Genomic DNA, 25,074 nt, shown 5'->3' with positions numbered 1-25,074 from the left:
GTAGTGTAGTCTCGGTTCCTCCTAGCGGCGGACGGCTGGAACGGAGACGCACGGTGGAGACGGAACTCTCTCACCTCATTGGACGCGTCCCGATACGCTTCTGCGCAGCCTGTGGTGGCGTCGTAACGCCCCGGGGAAAGGGAAGCGGCCGGGACCGGAATCGCTGCCTCTGGGTTTTTATTTTTCTGCTGATAGGATTTGGTCACTGGTTCTTTATCTTTTGTCTGTTGCACGCAACCCGCCCTCCCCACTTGCTGTCCCACCCCTTGGATCCAGCCCTCTGGGCGCTCAGGCCCGTTCTCTCACCCCGCCGTGAACCCCTCCTCGTCCCCGGGCGGGCCCGGCACGGAGGCGGTCACTATGGAGAATATGGCGGAGGAGGAGCTGCTGCCCCAGGAGAAGGAGGAGGTGACCCTGGTCCAGGTCCCGACCCCGGCCCAGGACACCGCTCGGGTCCCCGCTCCGGCCCCGGATTCGGCTCCGACTCCGGCCTCGGCTCCAGCCCCAGTCCCTGCCCTGGCCCAGGCTCCGGCCCTGTCCCCGTCCCTAGCCTCTGCCCCTGACGAGGCTGAAAGCAGTAAGTGCAGGATGCCCAGATCTTTCTGCTGTAGGAGAAGCGAGAAAAGCGCCTTGCTTGGGACGAGGGGAGGCCCTTCCTCACTGGGATGGCCTTTGTGGAAAAGGCAGGTTTAGGAAAATGGGAGTGGGGATGGGAGGAGGGACGTGGAGCGGAGAAAACGGGACTAGAACGGGGGAAGGCAGCGCCGCGGACCTCGAGGACGTCACACTGAGGATGTGTTGCCAGGGGTGCTGCGGGGGGGAATGGGAGGCGGAGGGCCTTTTTCCTTCACGGGGGAGGGGGACGCTTTCTGCTACAAAAATAGAAAGTCACACTAAATTTGGTAGTTTCCCCTCTCAGTGCCTTTAAAACGTGGCATAGTAGCCGAGGCAGCCTTTTTACTGTTGTGAATCCTAGCTGCCAAGTAGCTTTTATGCCTCGACGTACACAAAGAGATGAATTTTTCTCACTTTATTTCCTTTGGCAGCTTGCTTTCAAAAAGACTGTGTGGCCGATGAGTACTAGATGAGTCGACTGAGTATGAATGTCTTCCTTCAGACATAAATACCAATTGAGTTTCATCAGAAGTTTACTGTCGAAAATCAGTAGTTGATAGTATTTGTTTCCGAATGTTTTTCTATGTTTTCTAAATGGTGGTGTGGTGAACCATCAAGACATTGAAAAGATTAGTAACACTTTAAGAAGCTAATGAACGTTTTAAAATAAAGGTCGAAGAAAGACTGAAGTTTTTTTGAAAAAATTATTTTGTGATCCATAAATGGATTCTTAACGCTCTTTCTGAATTGTAACAAAATATCATTAATTCGTTGGCTTCACTACTTCTAGGCCAGTTGTGAGTTTATTGTTTATAAAACACTTGGGTAGTAGTCTAACAGAATTATTTTGCAATTTTAAAACGACATAAATTGTTCGATTTTAGAGTAGGACTGATCACAGAAAAGACAGCGTGCTTGTCTTAGGCCCCACCCCTCTCATGTAAGATCCGAACTAGTAGGTGCAAAGTTCTGTGTTTCTTTACCTGCAGCTACAGTTCGGGAAGAAGGGTGTACACGCTCCTGGGTAAATTAGCCTCCACCTCTCCCCTAGATTGAGTCTGTTTATATTAATCAGAAGTGGTTCAGCAGCTGTAGGGAATGCATGCTTTCTCCACTGTCAAAATTATGTGAGCATTATTTGGAAAAATTTGTTCATGTATTCCAAAATGTACAAATGTGTAATTGAAGAATATTTGCTGTTTGAAAAACCTGGAAATGTATTATTAGGACAAGGATGTAATGATTGAGAAATCTTAAAATGCATCAGAAGTATACATTGCTCGCTTTTCAAAAATTATTTTTAAATGGTCTAGTTAGTCCTTTCAAATCAGTCATAATTAGTCAAGATGAAGATGGCATATCTAAAATAGAATTCAAAATTGAGGACGAAGTTGTAAAAGAGTCTCCTAGCATCTTGGCTTCCTCAGCTTTAACAAGAGGTGTGACTCTTGATTTCCTGTTCATTAGTGTTACAAAAAACAGGTGGTGTGATTTAAGTATAGATTGTCAAATGTCTACTATTTTGAAGCAGAATGTGATGTCAGACAGGACCATAACCTTATGGAGAACTTTCAGAAAGATTTGTGGGCATTTTCTTCAATAGTGGATAATGTTCTTCAGTTTTCTAATTTAGAGGGCCCCTTTCTCTTATTTCATACTTCTCAGTAGTAAGAATGATTTCAATAAGCATATCTTTATATAGTATCTTTGTATATTTCACATGCACAGGTTTTTGAACTATGAAAAAACCAAATTTTGCCTTTATGATTACAAGTTAAATAGTTTGGTTTTTATACATGGATTCATTGCCTGAATCTTACTGTCTGACCTAGCAATTAAGTTTTTGGTCAAATGGGAAAAAATTTTGCCTGTTTATAGAAATTATATTTCATAAAGTTTTATAAATTCCATGAACAATACCTAGTGTAAGAGGTTGACCAATAACCAGTAAGAACTTTGTTGTTCATGTTTTTCTCATTTAAAAATAAGGTAAAACTTTGTCTTAATAAACTTGAACAGGAAATGTCTGATAGTAACGAATTGAAATTACTGACTCAGGTGTGCTACTGCATCCAGAAAGATCAGTGATCTTTTAAAATCGTTACTTAACAAAAATACATTCTGAATTATATAACCTACTGACATATGAATATTTGAACCTTATGCTTTACCTCCAAATCCATCTCATCCAGGGTATTTTTCTGTCAAGTTATCTAAACTTGATATTCAGGTTCCCACTTTGTAAATGTCACCTATCAAGTCTATCCTTTGAAAGAAAAAGCAAGTTACAATCCTCTCAATTTTTATGCTTGGGGAAAAAACTATGTTTTTTTTTTAATTTTTTAAATTTTTTACATAATTTTTCATTTTTTAACCGTATTTGCTTCTCCCCATCCCCTCAGCTGTAGTCCCCATAGTTTCCTTCACCCATGCACCATGCACCATCACCTCAGTCCCCTGTGCTCCTCCCTCTCTCCCTCTCACCCCTCTCTCTCCTCCTCCCCTGCAGGATGTCTCTGATTTGTAATTGCCTGGTTTTAATTTGTTGTGTTTTGTACTAATTTTTTTACACTGATGTCTTATTTGGTTCCCCTGTATTCCTATTATAAGTGAAACCATCCGATATTTTTCTTTTTCCTTCTGGTTTATTTCTCTGATTTTACTTCATTTCTCCTTGCAGTCCATTTGTACTCTCAAATAGCTTAAATGTCACCAGAGACCTGCGAAAAACTAAATCCAGAATTCTTTTCTTCATCACTGCAGCTATTTGTGTGTTGAACACTTCTCCTTTATAGTCTTGTCTTCCTTAGTTCTGCTTTATATCATTTCTCCCTACCACTTAATCTTTTTGAATCTACCCTCCTGATATTTCATCTCCACACCTTGTTTCCAGATTGTATCCATTTATATAAATCAGTAGTGGGTTCAGCACCTGAATGCAGTTACCCCTTGCCCAGAATCAAGAGTATGTTTTGTATGTTTTGGAAAGATACGTTCATATATTACAACATTTACAAGTATATAATTTGAAGAATGTGTGATTTTTGAGAAACCTAAAACTATTACTAGGACTGGGTTTTGGCTTTTTTCTTTTTCACCTTTTTTCCTTATGCTTAATATTTTTCGAGTTTCACCTAATGTGTATTTGTGATTTATATCTCTTCATATATCTTTAGATCTTCTCAACTGGCTCCAAAACACAGTTCAACTGCTTATTTGACTTTGTACATGAATACCACTAGAACATCAAACACGCTATGTTGAAAATTAAATTCCCTTTTATCCTTTCTGCCAAATTTGTTCTCTTCCTTCATTAGATAATAGTGCTCTCCATCCTTTTTGCAACCCATGTGCTTTGCATCTTTTTTTTTTTAACCACCTATACCTTTTCCTTGCAAGTTTTTCACATCTATTATTTATGCTGGTTATTACTGCCAGAGATATCCTTCAGAAACATTCAAATCATATCATTCACTTGCTGTAATATCTGCAAAGGCGTACCATTGTCCCACAAATAAAGTCTAAACTAATTAGCATGGAATTTATGCTTTCTATGATCTGTACAACATTTTCGGCTGCTTATTTTTCTATCCATTCCCCCTCAGTAATTGCAGCCAGAGCTGGGATAGAGGTAGCTGTGTTTTTTTAAACTGTCATCAGATTACTTCAGTTTGTAAGGCCAGCCACCAAATCTCTACTTATCTACTTAATTATTGAAATTCTACTCATACCTTCAGTCTCAATCAAATGCCACTTCCATGAAGATACTCTCAGAGTCACTTATTAGAATTAATTCCTGTACATGTCCTTATCTTATTACCTTTAACCCCTAACATTACAGTTAGTAATTACCTATAACGGTGTTATAGTAGTACTTAACATGTTAATCTCTCTGACCTGATTGAAAGTTCTTTGAAAACAGGAAATGTGGTATGTTTCTTCAGTTTTTTGTACAGAATAAGTACTTTTTTGTAGAATTATATTAAATAACAATTTGAAGCTACAAATGTACACAATGGGGTTTTTTCCTCAACCTTTTTACATTCTGAAGCGCTCTTGTCACTTTATAAACTGAGCTCCACAGTATTCGCCATTTGAAGTACTAGGCCACTGTTGCAGAAAATGAAAGTATAAAGTTCTGTGAATGATCAAATAAAAATGAAACAAATGCAGATTGATAAAGCATTATCTAACTCTAAAAATTTCTTTTCAGAGAGACACATCTCAATTCAAAGGCAACTTGCTGATCTAGAGAAGTTAGCTTTTGTAACTGAAGGAGATTTTGACTCTGCCAGTTCTTTGAATTCAGATAATCTTGATGCAGGTATTTTCACATTTGCTTGTTTGTTTTTTAATTTTGAATAACTTATCTTTCAATTCATGAACTTGAGGTCTTAATTCTTTTGCATATTAATAATATGCAAAATTTGTAGATACATTGCACTTCTAATGAAATAAGACTTCTATTTTCATAATTCATAATCTTAAGAATATGTGAATAAAGACGGAGGAATTTACAAATTTAGTAATTATTTAGTAATTATACTTAATTATTCCCATTGAACTAATACAATAGTAAAAAAAATATTACCCAGGAAATTGGTAGCTGTGTCTTCAAAAGTGCTGTGAGAATAAGTTATTTCAAGGAAACTACAATAACAGAATGCCCCCCCCAAAAAAAAAAAAAAAAACAATGTCTTAAATAATACGGAGCTTATATTTTTTCGTGCAAAAGAATTCCCAAAGTGGGTGGTTTAGGGCTGTTATAAGAGTTCCAGAAAGTAATTAATACCCAAGCTCCTCTCCGCTCTGCCATCCTCAGTGCTTGGTTTCCATCCTCATGATCACCTCTTTTTTTTTTTTTAACTCAACAGCAATTGTTAAAAAGTGCCTGTATTTGCATTCTATATGAAAGGTATTTGTTGCATTAAAAGTTATAGTTTGTTATTTCTGTATATTTATTTTACCTTAAGCCTGAACTTGATGTCTTAATTCTTTTGCATATTAATAATACGCAAAATTTGTAGATACATTGCACTTCTAATGAAATAAGACTTCTATTTTCATGATTCATAATCTTAAGAATATGTGAATAAAGACGAGGGAGGAATTTACAAATTTAGTAATAGAATACAGTGGTTGTAACCATGCCCGCAATCTCAGAATAGCCATCTACTCCTTTACTTCCTTCCTCCATTTTTTCTAATTCTGCATGTTAACTTTTTGTTGTGACATAGAAGGTTACCACAACAAATACCTATCTCTCCACCCAGCTCCTACCCTTCTGGGAGTGTAGTATCTGCTGCCCTTTGCCCTATCCAAAGTATGCCCTTTGCCCTATCCAGAGTGTAGTATCTGCTCTGGCCCTTAGGGTGAATGGATAGACTATAGTTTATCATTTCCTCATCCTCTTAGTTTCCAGAGGTCACAAGGACTCAATAGCCCAAAGAGAAGAGAGTTTTAGGGTTAAGAAAGCAATCACTGGCCTTGTGCTAAAAAAATGATTGTGAACTACTCCCTGAGGTAGGAATGACTTCTCCCTAGGAATACATTATCTAAAAGTGTGTGTATTTGTGTGTTGGGGGGTGGCCAGAGTCCCTTATTGGTAGTATATTCTTTGCTTTCTTGGTTCTTTTTTCTTTTTCAGGAAACAAACAGGCTTGTCCATTATGCCCTAAGGAAAAATTTAGAGCTTGTAATAGCCATAAGCTTCGGCGGCATCTCCAAAATTTACACTGGAAAGTCTCAGTTGAATTTGAAGGTTAGTATTTTTGTGCTTGCTAAAAAAGTGATGTAAATACAATTCAAGATGTGAATACCATTTTTGAAATTTTGTGAACATAATAAAAGATTTTCAATTTAAAATTGTTTATACCTGCCCCCTTTAACTTATTTAATAAGACCACATAGTCCTCTAGGGAATAGCATACATGACATCAGTAATTCAGCAAACATTTACTAAGTATTTCTTGTGTACCAGGTACTCTGCTTGGCCCTGGAGTTCTATATTATTGAACAATGTTTTAATAAAGAATAGTTTTTATGTTAGGACAACTACCACTTTCCACATATTTTTGAGGATCTAAAAGTTTAGTAAAACAAAAAAAGTAAAATTATTAGTATGAATATTAGAAATGAGAAGATTTTTTTTCGCTGATCGCTTAAAAAATTCTAGAGTTAATAAAAATATTCACAACAGTGTTGGGATTTAAAATACTCAAAAACTTTCTCAGCTCTAGATAACTGGAAATTAGAAAACAACATGCCAATTAGAAACTAAGACAATTCCATTCACATAAATTATGACAGAACAAAAGTAGAAATAATCCTAGTTATTCTTACAAAACTTGCTAATAATTTTTATTGATAATTGAATACTTAATGAACAGTGATAAGACAATCAGCCATTCTTCATTCTAGGTTACAGAATGTGCATCTGTCACTTACCTTGTCGACCAGTGAAACCAAACATTATTGGAGAACAGGTAATCAGCTGTTAGATTTGTCATTTTTAAATTCAAAAAGAGTTGCTGTATTGAACTTTTTGTTTGATAGTTTTTAATTTGAGCTAGATAAGATAAATTGTCTTCTTGTTAAAAAGGAAAATTAGGGGCCCTCTTGGCTCAGTGGGCAGCCCATCAGTCTCATAATCTGAAAGAAAAATTAACCCATTTACTAATCTTGTAATGTAGAATTTAAATAGTAATTTTTTTCTTTCAAAATAAATTTTAATCATGAATAAATGCTTTCAGTTTCTGTGGCACTGAGATCTTAGTCTGTATGAGTCCATACTCCTCTTCCTTGTAATTTGTCAACGGACAGAATCAAGAAACTATCTGAAATTTTAATAACTTTTTTAAAAATACGTATATTTATTTTTTAGGATAGATTTGATCTTTGGGGTACAAAAATTATTAAATATTTTTAGGGACACTATCCTGAATACATACTAGCTTAAGAAGTCCTCATTGTTAATTTGTGTTTAGCATCATTAAGAAGAATTAAATGCTGGGTGGAAAAAGCCCAAACATTCCTTAAGAAGTAGTCCAGGACAAATGTGTGGTCAGTCAACCCTATCCAGTATGTCTTGAATATGATATTCACAGTGCCATAACTGTGCGATGTTTTTTTACTATACTTGCTATGTGATCCAAATAAAAAAGGTAGAGGCATTCAGAGTAAAAGGCATTAAAACTAAGAAAGAGCCAATTGAGTTGTCTTTTTGTCCTCTGCTAAAATGAAAATTTTAAAGGGAGAATTTGTTGCTTAGAAAATATCAACTTACTATGTTGCTAACATTCAGTGATATACTTGGATATTGTCAGATTTCCAGGAATCCTGAGAGTTGGTTGGTAAACATATGGTCATCATTAAAAATTTCCATGTTATATTAAAATAAAAGTACTAAATACAACTCAATACTTTGTGATAATTTTACTACATTTTACAATTACCTATGTTTCTTTACAGTTATTTATATTACAATCTGCATGGTGGCAATACTCTCTAGTATAATATCACACATCTCTTTGCAAATTCATATTCATTGATCTCTTGGTAGCTTGACACCTGTCACAATTGTGACTTGGAATTGTGCCATGAAATGTACTTCAACCACAGAAAGCTACAGGCACTACAAATCAGGATTTTATTTTCCTGGTGAGCTAGTAGTTAAAACCCTAACAGCCACCTCTGCTAGTATTATGCAATTTGTAAATGTCACTTATAAAAATAGGTACAGTTATTTTCTGATTAGGGTAAATAGTAAAAACTAGGAAATTAAACTTTGAGGCCTCTGGTAAAGTACAATTGAAAAGCATATATAAATGTGGGTAAGGAAATAAAGAGCCTTTCAAAGTCACATGGCAGAATTAATACTAGCTTTTATACTGTTAAACTCAGGACACACTAACATACTTAAATTTGCAATCCTAAATAAACTTCTATCTCATTGTCTTAGTAAGTTATTTATGTATTTAAATTAAATACTCTGTTTAATAGATTTCCAGTAAAATGGGCGCCCATTATCATTGTATCATTTGTTCAGCAACAATCACCAGAAGGACCGATATGCTAGGACATGTTAGGCGCCATGTGAATAAAGGAGAGACTAAATCCAAGTTTATTGCTGGTAAGTCGAGTAATCTCATTAACATGTTAATGAGTAAATCCTTAAACAGTGGTCCAATTATTCTTTTCAAACATAAGCAGCTAAAATATAATGACTTGACTAAATGATTTACTTACCTACTAATCTTTTACGTCAGGTTTTGATTTCTTTCTGTGAGGCCCCCCATCAACATCCACCTGTCCTTAATTTAACAGATGTACTTAATAAGTGAATAGAAGAAAGCAATAAATATAGGTGTCTCAGTGAAAGATTACTAATAATGACTCCTGCATCAATAACTGTGTGTAGAAAAACACTAGGAAAGGAAGGTAGAGTGATATGAAGACCATTTATTATCCTGAGTGATACCAACTTATTAATAGCTTATTACTGAGGGAATCCTTTTTTATTTTATTTATTTATTTATTTTAAAGATTTATTTGCCTATTTGTACAAGCACTGGGTACAGTCAGAAGCGCAGGAGGGTGAGAGAATTCACCAGAGCCAGAGCAGAGAACAAAACAGGCAGACTGACAAAGTACACTGCTGAGGGGAGCAGCGGGCGGCAGGAGAGGTCTGCGCTCCATGTGGGACCCTCATCCGGCAGCCTAGGATAGAACCGGCTCTGCAGAGGCTGCTGGCAGCTTCGCAACCCAGCACTCAACTGCTGCGCCACCGGGGAGGCCCAGGAATCCTTTTTTAGAAATTAAAAATTAAGCCCTCCTATTCAAAGGCACCCATTGTAGGGAATCAACTGACTACTTACAAAATGGGACTATGTGCCTGTCTTTTAAAAATTGAATAAAATAATGACTGAAATAATTTTCTCTAGAACATAACTTTCTCACAGAACTTGGTTTCAAGAAGGCTGATCTTGTGAGATATGTTGCTTTGGTGGATATAGAAGGAATGCTCAGAGATTATTACTATTATGTATCATTGTAAAATGAGAAATATGGTTGCCATTTAGTTAACATTCTGCTTATAATAGTACCAGGAAATTCAAAGAATCTCAGTTATTTTTACCTGCACATATAAATCTCTCAGATATTTAAAATATATACACAAAAACATAAACATTAGTGTTTTATCTAGGTTTATAGTTAAATGATTCTAATGTGTAGTAAATGTAGAGCAATATTTTCCCACTTATAGCCATTTGAATGTAGCTTGTGATTGAAAATCATAATTATGAGAGTGTTCTGAAGTCTACCATGCTCAAGAAATCTACTGGCTTTCTGTCAGACATGAGCACTGTGGTATGTAATCACATAGAGGTAGTAATTTTTTAATGGTTATATCAATAAAATATACATAGCAGCTCACCACTATAAATACAATAGTGTGTAGTATTTGATGAGAAATAAAGTTATTTTGAGATTTTGTGTTATCTTGGGTTGATTGTTCTTAACCACATATTATGATAAGGATGACTTGATGTGCTAGATAATTAAGATTTTAAGTTAAAAAAATTAATTTACCAAATATTTAACTAAATGCTACTCTTTCTTTTCCAAAGACAGTGCTGAATATATCAGTGTTGGGTTTTTTTTTTAAATATCTACCTAATTAGTTAAATTAACACAAAATATTATAAAAGAAAGTTGTCTTTTAAATGTATATTGTTTTAAATGTTTAGAAGTATTTTATATTTCACTAGAAATCTTTCTTTTTTTTTTTTATCTTAGCATCTGCTGCTAAACCACCTAATGAAATTTTGAAAGAGGCAGACACAGATGTACAAATTTGTCCTAACCATTCTATACCTCAGAAAACAGATTCCTATTTTAATCCTAAAATGAAACTAAATCGGTAAGATACACTGAAAAGGGGGATTATAGGATGTTTCAGATCATTGCAAATGTATCTTTTAATCTTTGCATTCCAATATCTTGAAATTTAAAAATTAGGTACAGAAAGAAAATCATATATTTTAGCATTTTTTCAGAATGATTGTTCTCTCTTTTTCTACCAAACCAGTTTCCCAGAGAATGAAATAGGCCTGACTTTGTAGAATTAACTAACAAGCTGGTGCTTTTGTGAGCAAGTTTTATTTATTTATGAAATCATTTATAGTGAAAGCGTCTTAGTTGAATCCTTTTGGAGTTATAGTTTAATTTAATTTTTTTAGTTCTTATAATGTTAAATAGGGAATGTTATTAGATCTCTGAATTAGGGGGGAGACCTGGTCTTTTTTCTTGTATATAGAGAAAAACCTTGTTCTCTAAATGTGTGTATCTTCCCTGCATTTATTTATCTTCACGCAGTATACTTTACCCTGATGCTTTCTGGTCACAAATGTGTAGAGGTTTTCTTACCCACACCAAGCATTTCTCTGTGATACCAGCTAGGTTTCCTACCTGAAGATAGGATCAGATCTCAGAGTAAATGGCTCGGTCCCATAAGACTTTCATACTCCAAGACCCCATACACACTTCAGGTGCCAGTTTCAAGCCCAGGCTATCACTTGTGATTCTGCCCCAATGACTAGAGATCAGAGGTTCCAAGAATCCTCCTTGGGTTCAAAAATTTGCTAGAGCAATTCACAGAACTCAGGAAAACACTTACTTATATTTACCAATGATTAAAGGATATGATAAAAGATACAGATGAACAGATGAAGTGATACAGAGGGCCAGGGCTGTACCAGGTACAGGAGTTTACATCCCTGTGGAATTAGAGTGCATCACCCCACAGTGTGGATGTGTTGTTTGTACTATAAATAGGTACCCCAGTTCAAACTACTTTTAAGTATTGTCATTTTCTTTAAAAAAAAAAAAATATTTGTGCATACAAGAGCTACAGGCCGAAGATGCAGGGGGGGGGGGGTGAGAGAATTCACCAGAGACGAAGTGGGGAATAGAACAGGCAGAGTGACTGAAATACACTGCTGAGGGGAGCAGCAGGCGGGGCAGGAGAGGTCTGCTTCACCATGTGGGTTGCTCCCTGGCTGGCCAGGGATCTAACTTGTGCTGCAAAGACTGCGGATTGCTTCATAGTGTGGTGTTGAAGCCCTTGCGCCACCAGGGAGGCCCTTATTCTCATTTTCTTAAATAAAATGAAATGTACAATGCTGAAGCCATGGTACAATTAAATTATTTCAGATTATTATACTTTTTTCTAGGCAGCTAATATTTTGTACATTGGCAGCTTTGACTGAGGAGCGAAAACCTTTGGAATGTCTAGATGCCTTTGGAGCAACTGGTAAGTAATGAAGCTTTTTTGGGACCCCATTTTGTCAGATATGCACAGTATCATTTCTTAGAAAATATGATATATCCTGCAAAACATTTTATATAAAAATTAAAGATCTAGTATAAATTTTTTATTGTGGAAATATTTCAAATATATGCAAAAATATAGTATAGTAAATGAATCCCTGTGTATCCAATAGTCTCTTCAGAAACAATCAACTCACGATCAGTCTTTCTGTACCTGTATCCACAGGCACCTTTCCTCATACTTCACTCCCCCGTCTCTATCACATTATTTTTATTTTTTTTATTTTTTAAAAGATTTATTTATTTATACAAGCACTGGGTACAGTCAGAAGTGCCGGAGGGTGAGAGAATTCACCGGAGCCAAAGCGGGGAGCAGAACAGGCAGACAGACAAAATACACTGCTGAGGGGAGCAATGGGCGCGGCAGGAGAGGTCTGTCACACCATGTGGGACCCTCGCCGGCGGCAGGGCTGCCTTGCAGCCCAGCGCTCAACCACTGCGCCACCAGGGAAGGCCCTATCCCATTATTTTTAAATAAATTACAGATACATCATTTTATTTATAAATATTTCAGTTGAATCCCTATAAGATGAGGTCTTTAAAAAAAATTCTATTAACATATCTAAAAAAATTAAGACTAATTCTTTAAAATTATATGTTTAGGTATACCCAATTATATCATAATTTTTTAACTCAAGTCAAAATCCAGGCAAAGATTATATGTTTCAATTTCAATTGTATGATATGTTTCAAAAATCTCTTTTAATCTGTATTCCCTTCCATATTTTGTGTGGTTATCTGGTAATTATTTGTTGAACATAACAGTCATTTGTTTTAAAGAGTGTCCCAAAGTCCAGATTTTGCTAGTTGTATAATGATTCATGTGGTATATTCTCCTTTTCCTATATATCTGTAAATTGTCAGTTGAATCGTCAAGCTTGGTCAAATTCAGATAGGTTTTTTTTGGCTTGTGGTAAAAAGAATACTTTTTTATACTGCAATTAAAGATTGGGAACATTTTTCCCAAAATATTCTAATACCAGAGAAAAGATAATGGAAAAAACAGGAAATTTCTAGAAAGCCACTTATAACCAATCCTAAGTCTGTCTTCTTTTTTTTTAAAGATTTATTTATTTAAAAAAAAATCTATTATCTGGGGTATAGGCCAGAGGTGTGGGGGGTGAGAGGATTCACCAGAGACAGAGTGGGGAGCAGAACAGGCAGATTGACTGAAGTACACTCCTGAAGGGAGCAGCGGGTGAATCAGGAGAAGTCTACTCCACCATGTGAGTATCTCCCTGGCTGGGGATCGAACTCATGCTGCAGTGGCTGCGGATAGCTTCATAGGTTGCATCTTAACCCCTTGTGCCACCAGGGAGGTCCCCTAAGTCTTTCTTCTTAAAGGTTGTAGGAGAGTGTTCTTGGGAAGTTTGTAATAAAAGAATGAATTCATAAGTTAGTTCTCCTTAAGTTCTTCTCAGCCAAAAATAGCAATTAAAAGCATGGACTATGAAGCCAGACTACCTAGATTCAAATTCTAGCTTATTCACATTCCAGTTATGGGATCACAGGAAATTGTGCTTCAGTTTCCTCATCTGTCAAAAGGGAGCTTTAGTGCCTATCTTAAAATAATGTGAAGTTAAGTAAATTAATATATGTAAAGAAATTAGAACAGTACCTTGCATATAGCAAATGCTGTAGAAGTATTACATATCATTATTGTAATATCATTACTTTTGTCATCATCATTAGTAATGTTTTAGTGTAAATATAGTAAAAATGATGATTATAAGTTAATCATATTGTCTGAGCCACTCAAATTTGACTTTTTTTTTTCACTCCTTTTCCCTCCAGTGTCCCCACATTCACTCAGCCACCAGATCTGTTCTCATTTTCCTATTGTAATGTGACTGATACTCTTTTCATTCCATATCCACCACTTCAGTGATTTTATGGTAATTATTTCTCTCCCCTCCAGTCTGTCTTACATGCTGTTGTCAAACAACACTACATTGATAATATTGTTTCTCAGTTGAAAAAATCATATACCTTTATTGCTTAGAGTCAAAATTTTTCAGTCTGCAGTTTACCATATTCTGAGCCCAACATGCTTTTCCAAATTTATTTTTTTAAGGTAACTTTATTTAAGATTTCTTTTTATTTATTTTTGCATAGAAGTCCTGGGGTGTAGGCCAGAGTTGTGGGTGGTGAGAGGATTCACCAGAGACAGAATGAATCCAGCGGCAGATCAGATAGATCAGCTGAAATACACTGCTAAGGGGAGCAGTGGGCAAGACAGGAGAGGTCTGCTGCACCATGTGGGTTCACTCCCTGGCTAGGGATCAAACTCAGGCCATTCTGGTGATAGTGCTGAGACTTATCACCTGGGCCACCAGGAAGACCCACTGTTCAAATTTATTTTCTGGTTCACACAACACCTTTTTCCTATTCTCTTTTTCTTTTATTTTACATTCAATAATTTTATTAAATGTCTATCCTAAACTAAACACTATATTTTTCTTAATAGTACAGTCATTTTTTCCCTCCAGTTTTATTAAAATATAAATGACATGTAACATTATATAAGTTCATGGTCCACAACATAATGATTACCATAATGATTATAAAATGATTACCATAAAAATTTTAGTTACTATCCATGATCTCACATAGTTAGAGTTTTGTTTCCTTTTGATGAGAACTTTTAAGTTGCTCTTTCAGCAACTTTCAAGTAAAGAGTTCATTGTTGTTAACTATATATTACATCTAAGAACTTAGTTATTTTATAGCTGGAAGTTTGTGCCTTCATTCAGTTCCTTTACCTTTCACTCTCCCATTTCTGGCTACCACTTTTGTTCCTAAAAGTGTGGATTTTTTCATATATAAATGAAATCATACTGTTTATCTTCTCTGTCTTGCTTATTTCACTTAGCATGGTACCGCAAGATCCATCCATGTTGTTGCCTATAGCAGGATTTCCTTTTTTATGACTGAGTAATGTTCCATTGTCATTATCTGTCATTGGATGCTTACACTGTTTCCATGTCTTGATTATCATAAATAATATTGCAATGAACTGTTCATTTTTTCATCCGAAATCATTAAAGCTAATAGTCTAAGATCTTTTCAGCCTTTTCTTTCTATTGCATCTTTGTGAACCTGTATTAGACTCATAGCATTTATTTTGCATGTTTCCCCATCTCTAAAACATACACATTAGAACTTATTTCATAAATATGTTATGAAAATATGAAAGTATATATAAAATCCCTGGCACATAGTAGATATTTATATTTTTTACTTTTTTTTTTACACTTATGAAGGCATGTGTTTGAAGAAAGTAGTCAATGCTTCTAGTACATAGAGGTTTTTCTAATCTACATTAGCAAGGCTTGCATCATCATCTCTCATTTTGTAATAAATTTCCCTACACTTCTAATATAGTAGGTATGAAAAACCTTGAGAAAAGATTTTCTTTTTCTGAATTTTTGACCATTTGCTTACATATGCAAAATTACCTTCTTTATCTTCACAATGATGCTGTTGTTTGGAAAGAGTTGGTTGAAGACAGTGGTTTTCATGTTTTGGTGCATGAGGGTAAACTTCAGCATAAAGAATTCAGGTACCCCTCCTCCCATCAAACAGAGAAGCTCCACTCTCATGTAAGAAAAATCTACTGTTCCACAAATAAAGAACATACATGGAAATTATTTAAAGAGGGTTCATAAAAAAAGTTTTATAAGAAGTGTTTATGAAAATTAGTTAGACACTTTTTTGTGGTAACTTTTCTTTCTGGACTTTGTAATGAGAAAGGAGAATAAGAATTATTTATGCAAATATTAGGATTTTGAAATTGTTTTTGTTACATATAAAATTATATTCTTTATTATTAAACTTTAATTATTACAATTTAAAAACTCATTTCCCTCCTGTTTTCTCCTAAGGGATAATGGGATTACAATGGGCAAAACATCTTGGAAATGCAGTGAAGGTTACAATTAATGACTTGAACGAAAACTCTGTGACATTGATTCAGGAAAACTGCCATTTAAACAAATTGAAAGTGGTGATAGACAATAAAGAGAAGGAAGAAAGCGATGATATTCTTGACAGAGGAGAGGAAAACTTTGGTAATATTAAGGTGACCAAAATGGATGCCAATGTACTGATGCATTTGAGATCTTTTGATTTTATGTAAGTGCAAAAAAAAAAGTTCTATGTTGCTTTCTAAACTGACCTGAAAGTGGGTGGGGGCCGTAAGTGGGTGGGGGTGTGGGTGGGAGGTTAAAAATTAAGTTTTTAATTGCATACAAGAACTGGGGTGTAGGCCAGAGGTGCAGCGGGGTGAAAGGATTCACCAGAGACAGAGTGAGGAGCAGAACAGGTGGATTGACTGACATACGCTGCTGAGGGGAGCAGAGGGCAAGACAAGAGAGGGCTGCTGTACCATGAGGGTTAGCTCCATGGCTGGGGATCAAACTCATGCCACAGCAGCTGCTTCATAGTGCTGAGACTTAAGCCCTTGTGCCACCAGGAAGGCCTTGTTGTTGGTTTAAATTAATACAATTGGTGTTTTTTGGCATTAGCCTAAGAAAAGCAGTAAGAATTTTTTCTAGCAATTATAATAAAATGCCTGGGCTTGACAGTTTTCCTCTAAATCTAGTTAATGTTTACATGCCTGAGATTATATGACATTTTAGTACTTACTTTGAAAACCAAATTATCCATTTAAAATCGATTTAGAAAGTGCTTTAAATACATGGAAGCTTATCATTAGAAATAATATAATTATGCTAGTATAGTATAATTTTGGTTATTAGTGTGATTTTGATGTCTATATTCTTTCTGATTTTAGACACCTAGACCCTTTTGGAACATCAGTGAACTATCTAGATTCTGCGTTCAGAAATATAAGAAACCTTGGCATAGTGTCAGTGACTTCTACGGATATCAGTTCTTTATATGCCAAGGCACAACATGTTGCCCGGCGCCACTATGGCTGTAATATTGTCCGAACTGAATATTACAAGGAGCTGGCAGCCAGAATTGTTGTAGCTGCAGTGGCAAGGTACCAAATCACCTACAGTTTACCTAATATGTTTGATATATGATTTAAAAAAAAAGATATTATAACAAGTGCTTATTTCATTTTTCAAAATATGAATGAAATACAAATTCTACATTATATTTCTATAATTTTGTTTGTCAGTCTTAATGTTGTATCTTATAATTTGATGCAAAAATTTATGTTTGAACTAGTTTGCAATTTAAAATGTTACTGAAATAATGTAAGAAAGAAAAAATAAAAATGAAAGTAATTTCAAATTAGTTTTTTTCAGCAGTATAGGGTACACATGGACTAGCACCATGAAAAGGGAGTCAAAATTTGTTTTTAGATTTAGAAACAGTTATTTGCTTTATGTCTACTTCATCTTCTTTGTTTACAGTTTGAATAAAATGATAGCTTATGAACTTGGTTCTGTGAAATGATCTTACCTACAAACAAAATATTCTCTTACCAGGATTTCTAAACAAAGAAAGGAGAACTTATTAAGTACCATTTTATATAAAATGATATACTAGAAGAATATATAAGTGGACACTCAGAATATATGTATGTAATGGATGGTCAAACAGCTTATTCACAAAACTCAATGCTAGTTTCATGGCATTAGATTCAAATTCCTACCTTATCTTCCTACCATAAATACAGATTATTAGACTTTATAGGCCTCTGAGGGTGTATTCCTAATTAAATGAAAACTCTGGTGTTCGGTTTGTACTTGCTATAGTACCTACTATACACACATAAGAATCTTAATAATACAATATCAGCAATTTCAAATTCATATACATTTATATGCATGTATAACTGCAGAGGGAAAATGAAGCACCTAAATGCTGTATTGAGTAGAATTTAATCCAGAAGTCTAAAATTAATAATGGCAAAAACTTCACATATTCATCTTTCACTGAATACTCAGCAACTAACACACTATAATCGGCATGTAGTAAATGCTCAGTAAATTCATATTATTGGGAAGAATCTTTTATTTCAAAAAAAAAGATAAGAAAGGTAGTGGTGATGACAAGAAATAAGGTCTCATACTGAAAACTAAAGAATGTAGTGCTATTGAGAGGCTATCATCATAAATGGAGACCCATACAAACTTTATTTCCTGTGTTTCAGTTTGTGTAGAAGTTAGAGTAACGTTCTTTCAAAAGCAGTGCTGTAAGAATTGAATTTTCCTATCACCCACCCATACTTGACTATGCAGGTTAGTGTTATCAATATAATGCCACATAAAGGGAAATTATAAGCCTCCGAAATAACTTCAAAAATTTTGTTTTCAGAGCTGCTGCCCGATGTAACAAAGGCATCGAAGTGCTATTTGCAGTGGCTCTGGAGCATTTTGTGTTGGTAGTTGTGAGAGTTTTGAGGGGCCCCACTTCTGCAGATGAAACAGCCAAGAAGATTCAATACCTGATCCACTGTCAGTGGTGTGAAGAGCGAATTTTTCAGAAGGATGGTAATATGGTAGAAGGTAAATTCAAATTTCTTTTGACTGTACACTTTAATTATGTATAAGCCTCCAATGAATAAATCTTTATCACATCCCTAATTATACATATTGTCCTTTGATTTTAAAGATTACAGTGCTAACTTTATTTCCCATACTGGATTTCCTTTCATCAACAGACAAGACATTCCTGTGAGTTTGAGTTTATTAAAGTTATCTACTCATGCTGTACAATTTATGCTTTCTAGCCCTGCCCTCTATTGAAACATCTAGAAATAACTTAGTTTCCACTCTCACTAATTTTAGGAACAGAAGTCAGATTACCTCTTTGTCTAGGCTGTTTTAAATCATTAATTTTATAAAAATAATTTTCATATTTCTGGCTGAGTATAAAAGTCATCAATTAAGAAATTCATTCAGTAAACATTTATTGAGCCTCTACTATATGCCAGGCCTGGGATCAGGGAAAACAGTGACTTGTGCTGTCTGTTCGCATACCTTTACCATACTGTTTTAATTACAGAAGACTTTCGTGTTCGTTAATATCTGTTAAAGCAGGCCCTCCTCAAAGCTCTAATTTCAGAATGTTCTGATACTGGATTTTTTTTCCTTCATATAAAAATCAGATAAAGAAAGCAGAACATGTTAAATTTAGGAAGATAGATGTGATTTTGAAACCTAGTACACTTTTCATTTGTCCCAGTACTTCACTACAACGTTAATTGATGTAGAAAAGGAGGACATCTGTCGTATTCCTTACTTTGACTCAGGGATAAATCTGTGATAACCTATCATTTATCATGTTAAAATAGCCTTCATTTCCATTTTTATTATATCTATCAATATGTTGGATTTTGTCATGCTTTTTCATGTAAGGATGATTGTGTGGTTTTTTACCCTGAGATCTAATTTAATTATAAAATTTCCCACTATTGAATCTTTCTAAATTTCTGGAAGAAACTATTCACTCAAAAATATTTTCTTAATGTGGATTCCACTTGCTAAGTTTTAAAGGACTTTTGTTTCACTATTCATAAGTCAAACGGTATATAATTTTTTTTTTAACATAATTTGGTTGGGCTTTGAAATCAGTTTTAAAGTCTCTCCACAAAGAATTTGGAACTTTTCCCTTTTTTTCAATGCTGGGAATAGTTAGCTAGCATCAGATTTACTTGTTCATTAAAGGTTTAGCAGTATTCACTAGCTTTATAATTTATTTACAAAGAGTTAAACAAATGGTGTGTGATTTTTTTTACTTTTCCTGGTGTCTTCATTATCTTACATTTTAAATATTTTTATTACTGGTTCTTTCTGCCTTTTTACTTGACTGAGTTAGGTACTGGTTTATTCTGTTTTTAGTGTTTGTTTACTATCTTAATGTTTAGTAGTAGTAAATATGTATATACATTTTTAATTTAGATTTATCAGTTTTAAGCAATGTGCTTTGGCTTCATTTTAAACAGGGTCATTCATCCTCTTCCCATTTTCCCTTCATAATTTTTGTTAATTATACTATCTGTTACGAGAATATGTAACATTTCTATTTGATGTTGCCTGTGCAGATTCTCAGTGCTCATCATCAGCCTTTTTGCCGTAATTTCTCATCATCTCTTAGCTGACTCAATTTAACTTTCTGAGTTTAGTCAAGAGGCTTCATGGAAAAAATACTCCTTGCTAGATGTTTAGAGCTTAGTGTTCATATCCTTTATGCTTAAGAGTCTGAAGACTTTCTTTGAGTGCCTTGTGGAAATTCTTCTGTTGTCTTCTATTACTAAATACTATGGTAACTTTTCTTTCTTTCTTCTTTTATGTGATATGATCATTTTGTCTGGCTGCTCAAAGGGTTTACATTGGAAATGCAGTTACCTTTACTAGAGTATATCCTTTTATGATCAGTTTTCCTAGACTATAGTAAACCTTTTCATCGTGCAGTTTCTTTCATTTCAAGAGAGTCTTCTTAAATATTGTTTCAATTCTGATATTCTTACCTTTGGACTATTATGACCATAATAAATCTCACCTTTTCTTTATCATTTTATCTCTAAAAATATTTATATAGATATGTGATTGTTACATCTTCATTGATCTGTTCATTATTATTTTGTCTCTGTAATATTTCTTGTGTGAAAGCCTGATTATTCTAAACACTCCTGTAGTTGCTATTCACATAATATACTTTTCTCAGAATTTTATTTTCAATCTCTTAAGCATCTTATTACAGCTTGCTTTTTTTTATGTAGCCTTATCATTTCTGTCTTTGATGGCAGTGTTTAGACCATTTATATGTAAATGCAATTTTTTAAATGATTGGCTTTGTGTCCGCTCTTTCACTATATCTTATGTGTGTTTTGTGTCTTTGTTCCTTTTTCCTCCATTGTTACTTTGTTTGGTCTTAAATATGTTTAGTGTGTCATTTTAATTAATTCCAGTGTTGGTTTTTTAGTTATGTATTTTTCAGTTATATTCTTAATGGCTGCTCCAGAAATAACAGATTATACTTTTACTTATCTACCTCAGGTTAATAGACCTAAGATTGACAGAAATCTAACAACTTTCTTCTAATGTAATTGTATTTTCCTCTTTCCAACTAGTATTATCATATATTAATTATGCCTATATAGACTTAATCCAGCATATAAACAATATTATGTTTATTTTTGTAAACTTAAGATTTTCAAAGAAATTAAGGCAAAAAGAGAAAAGGCGTATCTCTGAATTCAAATTACAATATGTCATTTTCTATCAACTTTCCCAGTTTTTGTTTATCTGGGATAAACAAAGGATAAAATCATGTCATTTAACTACAGGTATACAATCTGAGACATATGTTATTAGGTGATTTTATCCTTGTGCAAACACTGTAGTGTGTACTTACACAAACCTAAATGGTATAGCCTACTGCACACCTCAGCTATATATAGGGACCACAGTCATAGATACTGTCCTATCACTGACCAAAACAACATTATGTGATGCATAACTAATTTTGCTGGTTATAGAATTGACTGGCAGGTTTTTCATTTAGTACTTGGGAGTATGGCATTCCAGTGCCTCCTGGACTCTTGTTTCTGATGAGAAATCATTGTATTGTTGTTTTTTTGTACTTGATATTTTTTATTGCTTTGAAGATTGTGTGTGTATGAGAGAGAAACTTTCAGCAGCTTAATTATGGTGTATCTTGGTGGGTGTCTTTGGTTTAATCCTGTTGAAATTAAGCTTCATGGGTATATAGAGGAATGTTAACCAAATTTGGGGCATTGTCTTGCTACTCCAACCTAAACCTATCTTCTTCACTTCAAACTGGAGGCAGATATGCTCTGTAATCTACCAATCCTGTGTTAAAGGGTAATATAGTCAAGTGTTTCTGGTAGTGTTTTCTAACCAATCTTTAACAATTGCCCTAAAGCTGCTACTAAATCATCTTTGCCTTTTATAATCAAGTAGCCCCAATGACTGTTTCTGCCTCTTGTAGCTATTTAATCTCCATGTGATTTTCTTTCAATATTATGATCTTTCAAGTTTTAGGCTTTCAGAAATTACTGAATTATTTGAGATGTATAATGGCTCTTCAGCACCATTTAGGAATTTTTCATGAGAATATCTTTTCTATCATTTCTAGAGATTTGGAACAGAAGCAGGTTTTAATGCTTAGCCCATCATCCTAATCTTGTTTTTAAAGCAACAAGGATAGAAGAATATAGAATCCACTTTGGCTTTTTAAAAAATAAATTTTCCTAAATATATATGTATGAAACTTTGGAAAGTTTTGGGCCTCCTGGATAAATAAGAAAGTGGTTTAGTGGCCTGTGGTTTTTGTTTTGTTTGCCCTAATTTAGCTTCCCTTTTTGAAAGAAGTAATAGACATATTCAGTGTTTATAAGGATGTCCATCATATAGATTTCTTCACAATTAAATTTAAAATAAAAATCTCAGAAATCTTAGCTTTACCCAGTGTTATTGATGATGGTCTTAAAATAATGAATCAGTTCTTTCTTATATTGAGTTTTTAATCCTTTCATTTTTTAGTATGTTGTGCTTTACAGTTTCAGCAGGCAACTAAACTCTCAAATACACTGCTCAAATTTCATCTTGAATCAATAAAAATCTATTATTTTTCCTTCTCAGTCAGTTCTTCATGGTGCTTTATAATTTTGGAGTCTGTTACCACAGTGATTTTTTTCTTTTTTCAAATATTTTTAATGATTTTTTAAAATTATTAATGATATATCATTTTATGAAGAAACACAGGATTTTTTCTCTCAGGTATGGTCACCGTAGTTTTCCCACCACCAAAACACCTATACTTTTCTACCATAGTCCATTGTGCTTTCTTCCCCTGTTTTCTTCCCTCATCCTCCCTACTTCCCCTCTACCCCAATACCTCAGATCTATGGTCAGCTCTCAAGTTTGATTTTAAAATTTGTTTCAATGATCCTTTGTTTAGCTTCTCTATATTACACATGTAGGTAAAACCATTTAGTACTTATCTTTCTCCTTCTGGCTTATTTCACCTAGGATAATTCCTTCCAATTCTAGCCATCCTCCCACATAGGACTCGAGTTTCTTTTTTGATCATTGAGTAGTATCCCATTGTATATCTATATATCTATATCTTCTTTTTTTTTTTATAGAGGCACGTTTTATTTATTTATTTGTTTGTTTGTTTGTTTTGTTTTGTTTATACATGCACTGGGTACAGTCAGAAGCGTTGGAGGGTGAGAGAATTCACCAGAGCCAAAGAGGGGAGCAGAGTAGGTAGAAGGACCGAAGTACACTGCAGAGGGGAGCAGCGGGCGCCAGGAGAGGTCTGCGCGCCATGTGGGACCCTCCTCCAGTGGCTGGGGAGGAGCCGGGGATTGAACCGGCACCGCAGAGGCTGCGGGCAGCTTTGCAACCCAGCGCTCAACCGCTGCGCCACCAGGGAGGCCCCGATATATCTTTATAGATATATATGTACACACATATATTTTGGGGCACTATCTTGCTACTCCAACCTGATCGCATTTTTAGTGTCTATCTGCATACACACACCACATTTTCTTTCCTTTTTTTTTACATATTTTTTACATCATTTTTCATTTTTGCACAATGTATGCATTTTCATCTTGGTTATAGTCCCCATACAATTCCCACCCCCCTTGTTTTGATCCTATTCCCTCCTCGCCCCACCCAGTAGTGTGTCTCTGGTTTATAGTTGCTTGTTGATTTTGATTTTTACTTTATTATAATTAGGTTTTTTTCCTGGTTTCTTACTAAGGTTTTCTAAATTCCTGCTATATGTGAGACCATCGGTATTTTTCTTTTTCTTTCTGGCTTATTTCACTGAGCATGATCCTTTCCAGCTCCATCCATGTTGCTGCAAATTGCATGAGTTTATCTTTCTTGATTGCTGAGTAATATTCCATTGTGTGTATGTACCACATCTTCTTGATCCAGTCATCTATTTTTGGACATTTGGGTTGTTTCCATAGCTTAGCTATTGTAAATAGTGCTGCTATAAACATAGGGGTGCAGGTGCCCTTTGGAATTAATGTTTCTGTGTCCTTTGGAGTGGAATTGCTGGATCATATGGAAGCTCCATCTTTAGCAGGTTGAGGAACCTCCACACAACTCTACATAGTGGTTGGACTAGTTTGCACTCCTGCCAGCAGTGTAGGAAAGTTCCTTTTTCTCTGCATCCTCACCAACCTTTGTTGTTGCTAGTTTTTTCACTATGTACCATTCTCGCTGGTATAAGATGGTATCTCATTGTAGTTTTGATTTGCATTTCCCTGATTACAAGTGATGTTGAACATTTTTTCATATGCCTGTTGGCCATTTGCATTTCCTCTTTGGAGAAGTTTCTTTTTAACTTTTCTGCACATTTTTTGACTGGGGTATTTGTTTTTTTTTGAGTCTCATCAGCTCTTTGTAGATTTTTGTCATCAGTCCTTTATCATAAGTGTTGTGTACAAAAATTTTCTCCCAATTGGTGGGGTATCTCTTTGTTTTGGTTACTGTCTCTTTTGCTGTACAGAAGCTCTTTAATTTGATGTAGTCCTAGCTGTTTATCTTTGCCTTCACTATCACCGCTTTGGGCGATGTGTCTTTAAAGATCTTACTGAGGTGTGTGTCATGTAGTATTTCGCCTATATTTCCTTCTATATATTTTATGGTTTCAGGTTTTATGTCTAGTTCTTTAATCCATTTTGAGTTGGTTTTTGTGCATGGTGTAAGGTAGTAGTCAAGCTTCATTCTTTTGCATGTAACGATCTAGTTTTTCCAGCACCATTTATTGAACAACTTTCTTTGCTCCGTTGCATATTCTTTGATCCTTTGTCAAAGATTAGTTGACTGCAAATTTGTGGGTTTATTTCTGGATTTTCTATTCGGTTCCATTGGTCTGTGTGTCTGTTCTTATTACAATACCATGCAGTTTTGATTTCTATGACTTTGTAGTATATTTTGAAGTCTGGGAGTGTGATACCTCCATTCCCTTCTGGTTTTTTTGTTTTTTGGATTTTTTTTTGTTTGTTTGTTTTTTGGGTGTTTTTTTTTTCAGGAGATCTTTGGCTATTCATGGTTTTTTGGTGGCTCCATGTGAATTTCGTCAATATTTGTTCTATTT

The 25,074-nt window shown here is 35.0% G+C and overlaps 1 protein-coding gene across 3 annotated transcripts in view; it reads left to right on the top strand.

Moving 5' to 3' along the window:
• Nucleotides 1–360: 360 nt before the first annotated feature.
• The window catches only part of TRMT1L (tRNA methyltransferase 1L), a gene marked incomplete at both ends in the record, with an annotated part of 39,591 nt that continues 14,877 nt past the window's right edge, over nt 361–25,074 (top strand). For 2 of the 3 annotated variants that reach the window (XM_084250852.1, XM_084250851.1), the window contains 10 exons: nt 361–577; nt 4,829–4,939; nt 6,263–6,376; nt 7,036–7,100; nt 8,617–8,746; nt 10,414–10,537; nt 11,850–11,929; nt 15,891–16,140; nt 16,802–17,014; nt 18,301–18,491. In XM_084250852.1, coding sequence (XP_084106978.1) covers nt 361–577; nt 4,829–4,939; nt 6,263–6,376; nt 7,036–7,100; nt 8,617–8,746; nt 10,414–10,537; nt 11,850–11,929; nt 15,891–16,140; nt 16,802–17,014; nt 18,301–18,491 — 1,495 coding nt within the window. Of the gene's footprint in view, nt 578–1,928; nt 2,055–4,828; nt 4,940–6,262; nt 6,377–7,035; nt 7,101–8,616; nt 8,747–10,413; nt 10,538–11,849; nt 11,930–15,890; nt 16,141–16,801; nt 17,015–18,300; nt 18,492–25,074 lie in introns of all 3 variants that reach the window. The other variant, XM_084250850.1, reaches the window with a different exon arrangement.

The sequence above is a fragment of the Talpa europaea genome, assembly GCF_964194135.1.
Source record: "Talpa europaea genome assembly, chromosome: 12".
NCBI classification, from domain to species: Eukaryota; Metazoa; Chordata; class Mammalia; order Eulipotyphla; family Talpidae; genus Talpa; species Talpa europaea.
Note: the sequence above shows the minus strand (reverse complement) of the source record. Positions and strands in the feature narration are given on the sequence as shown.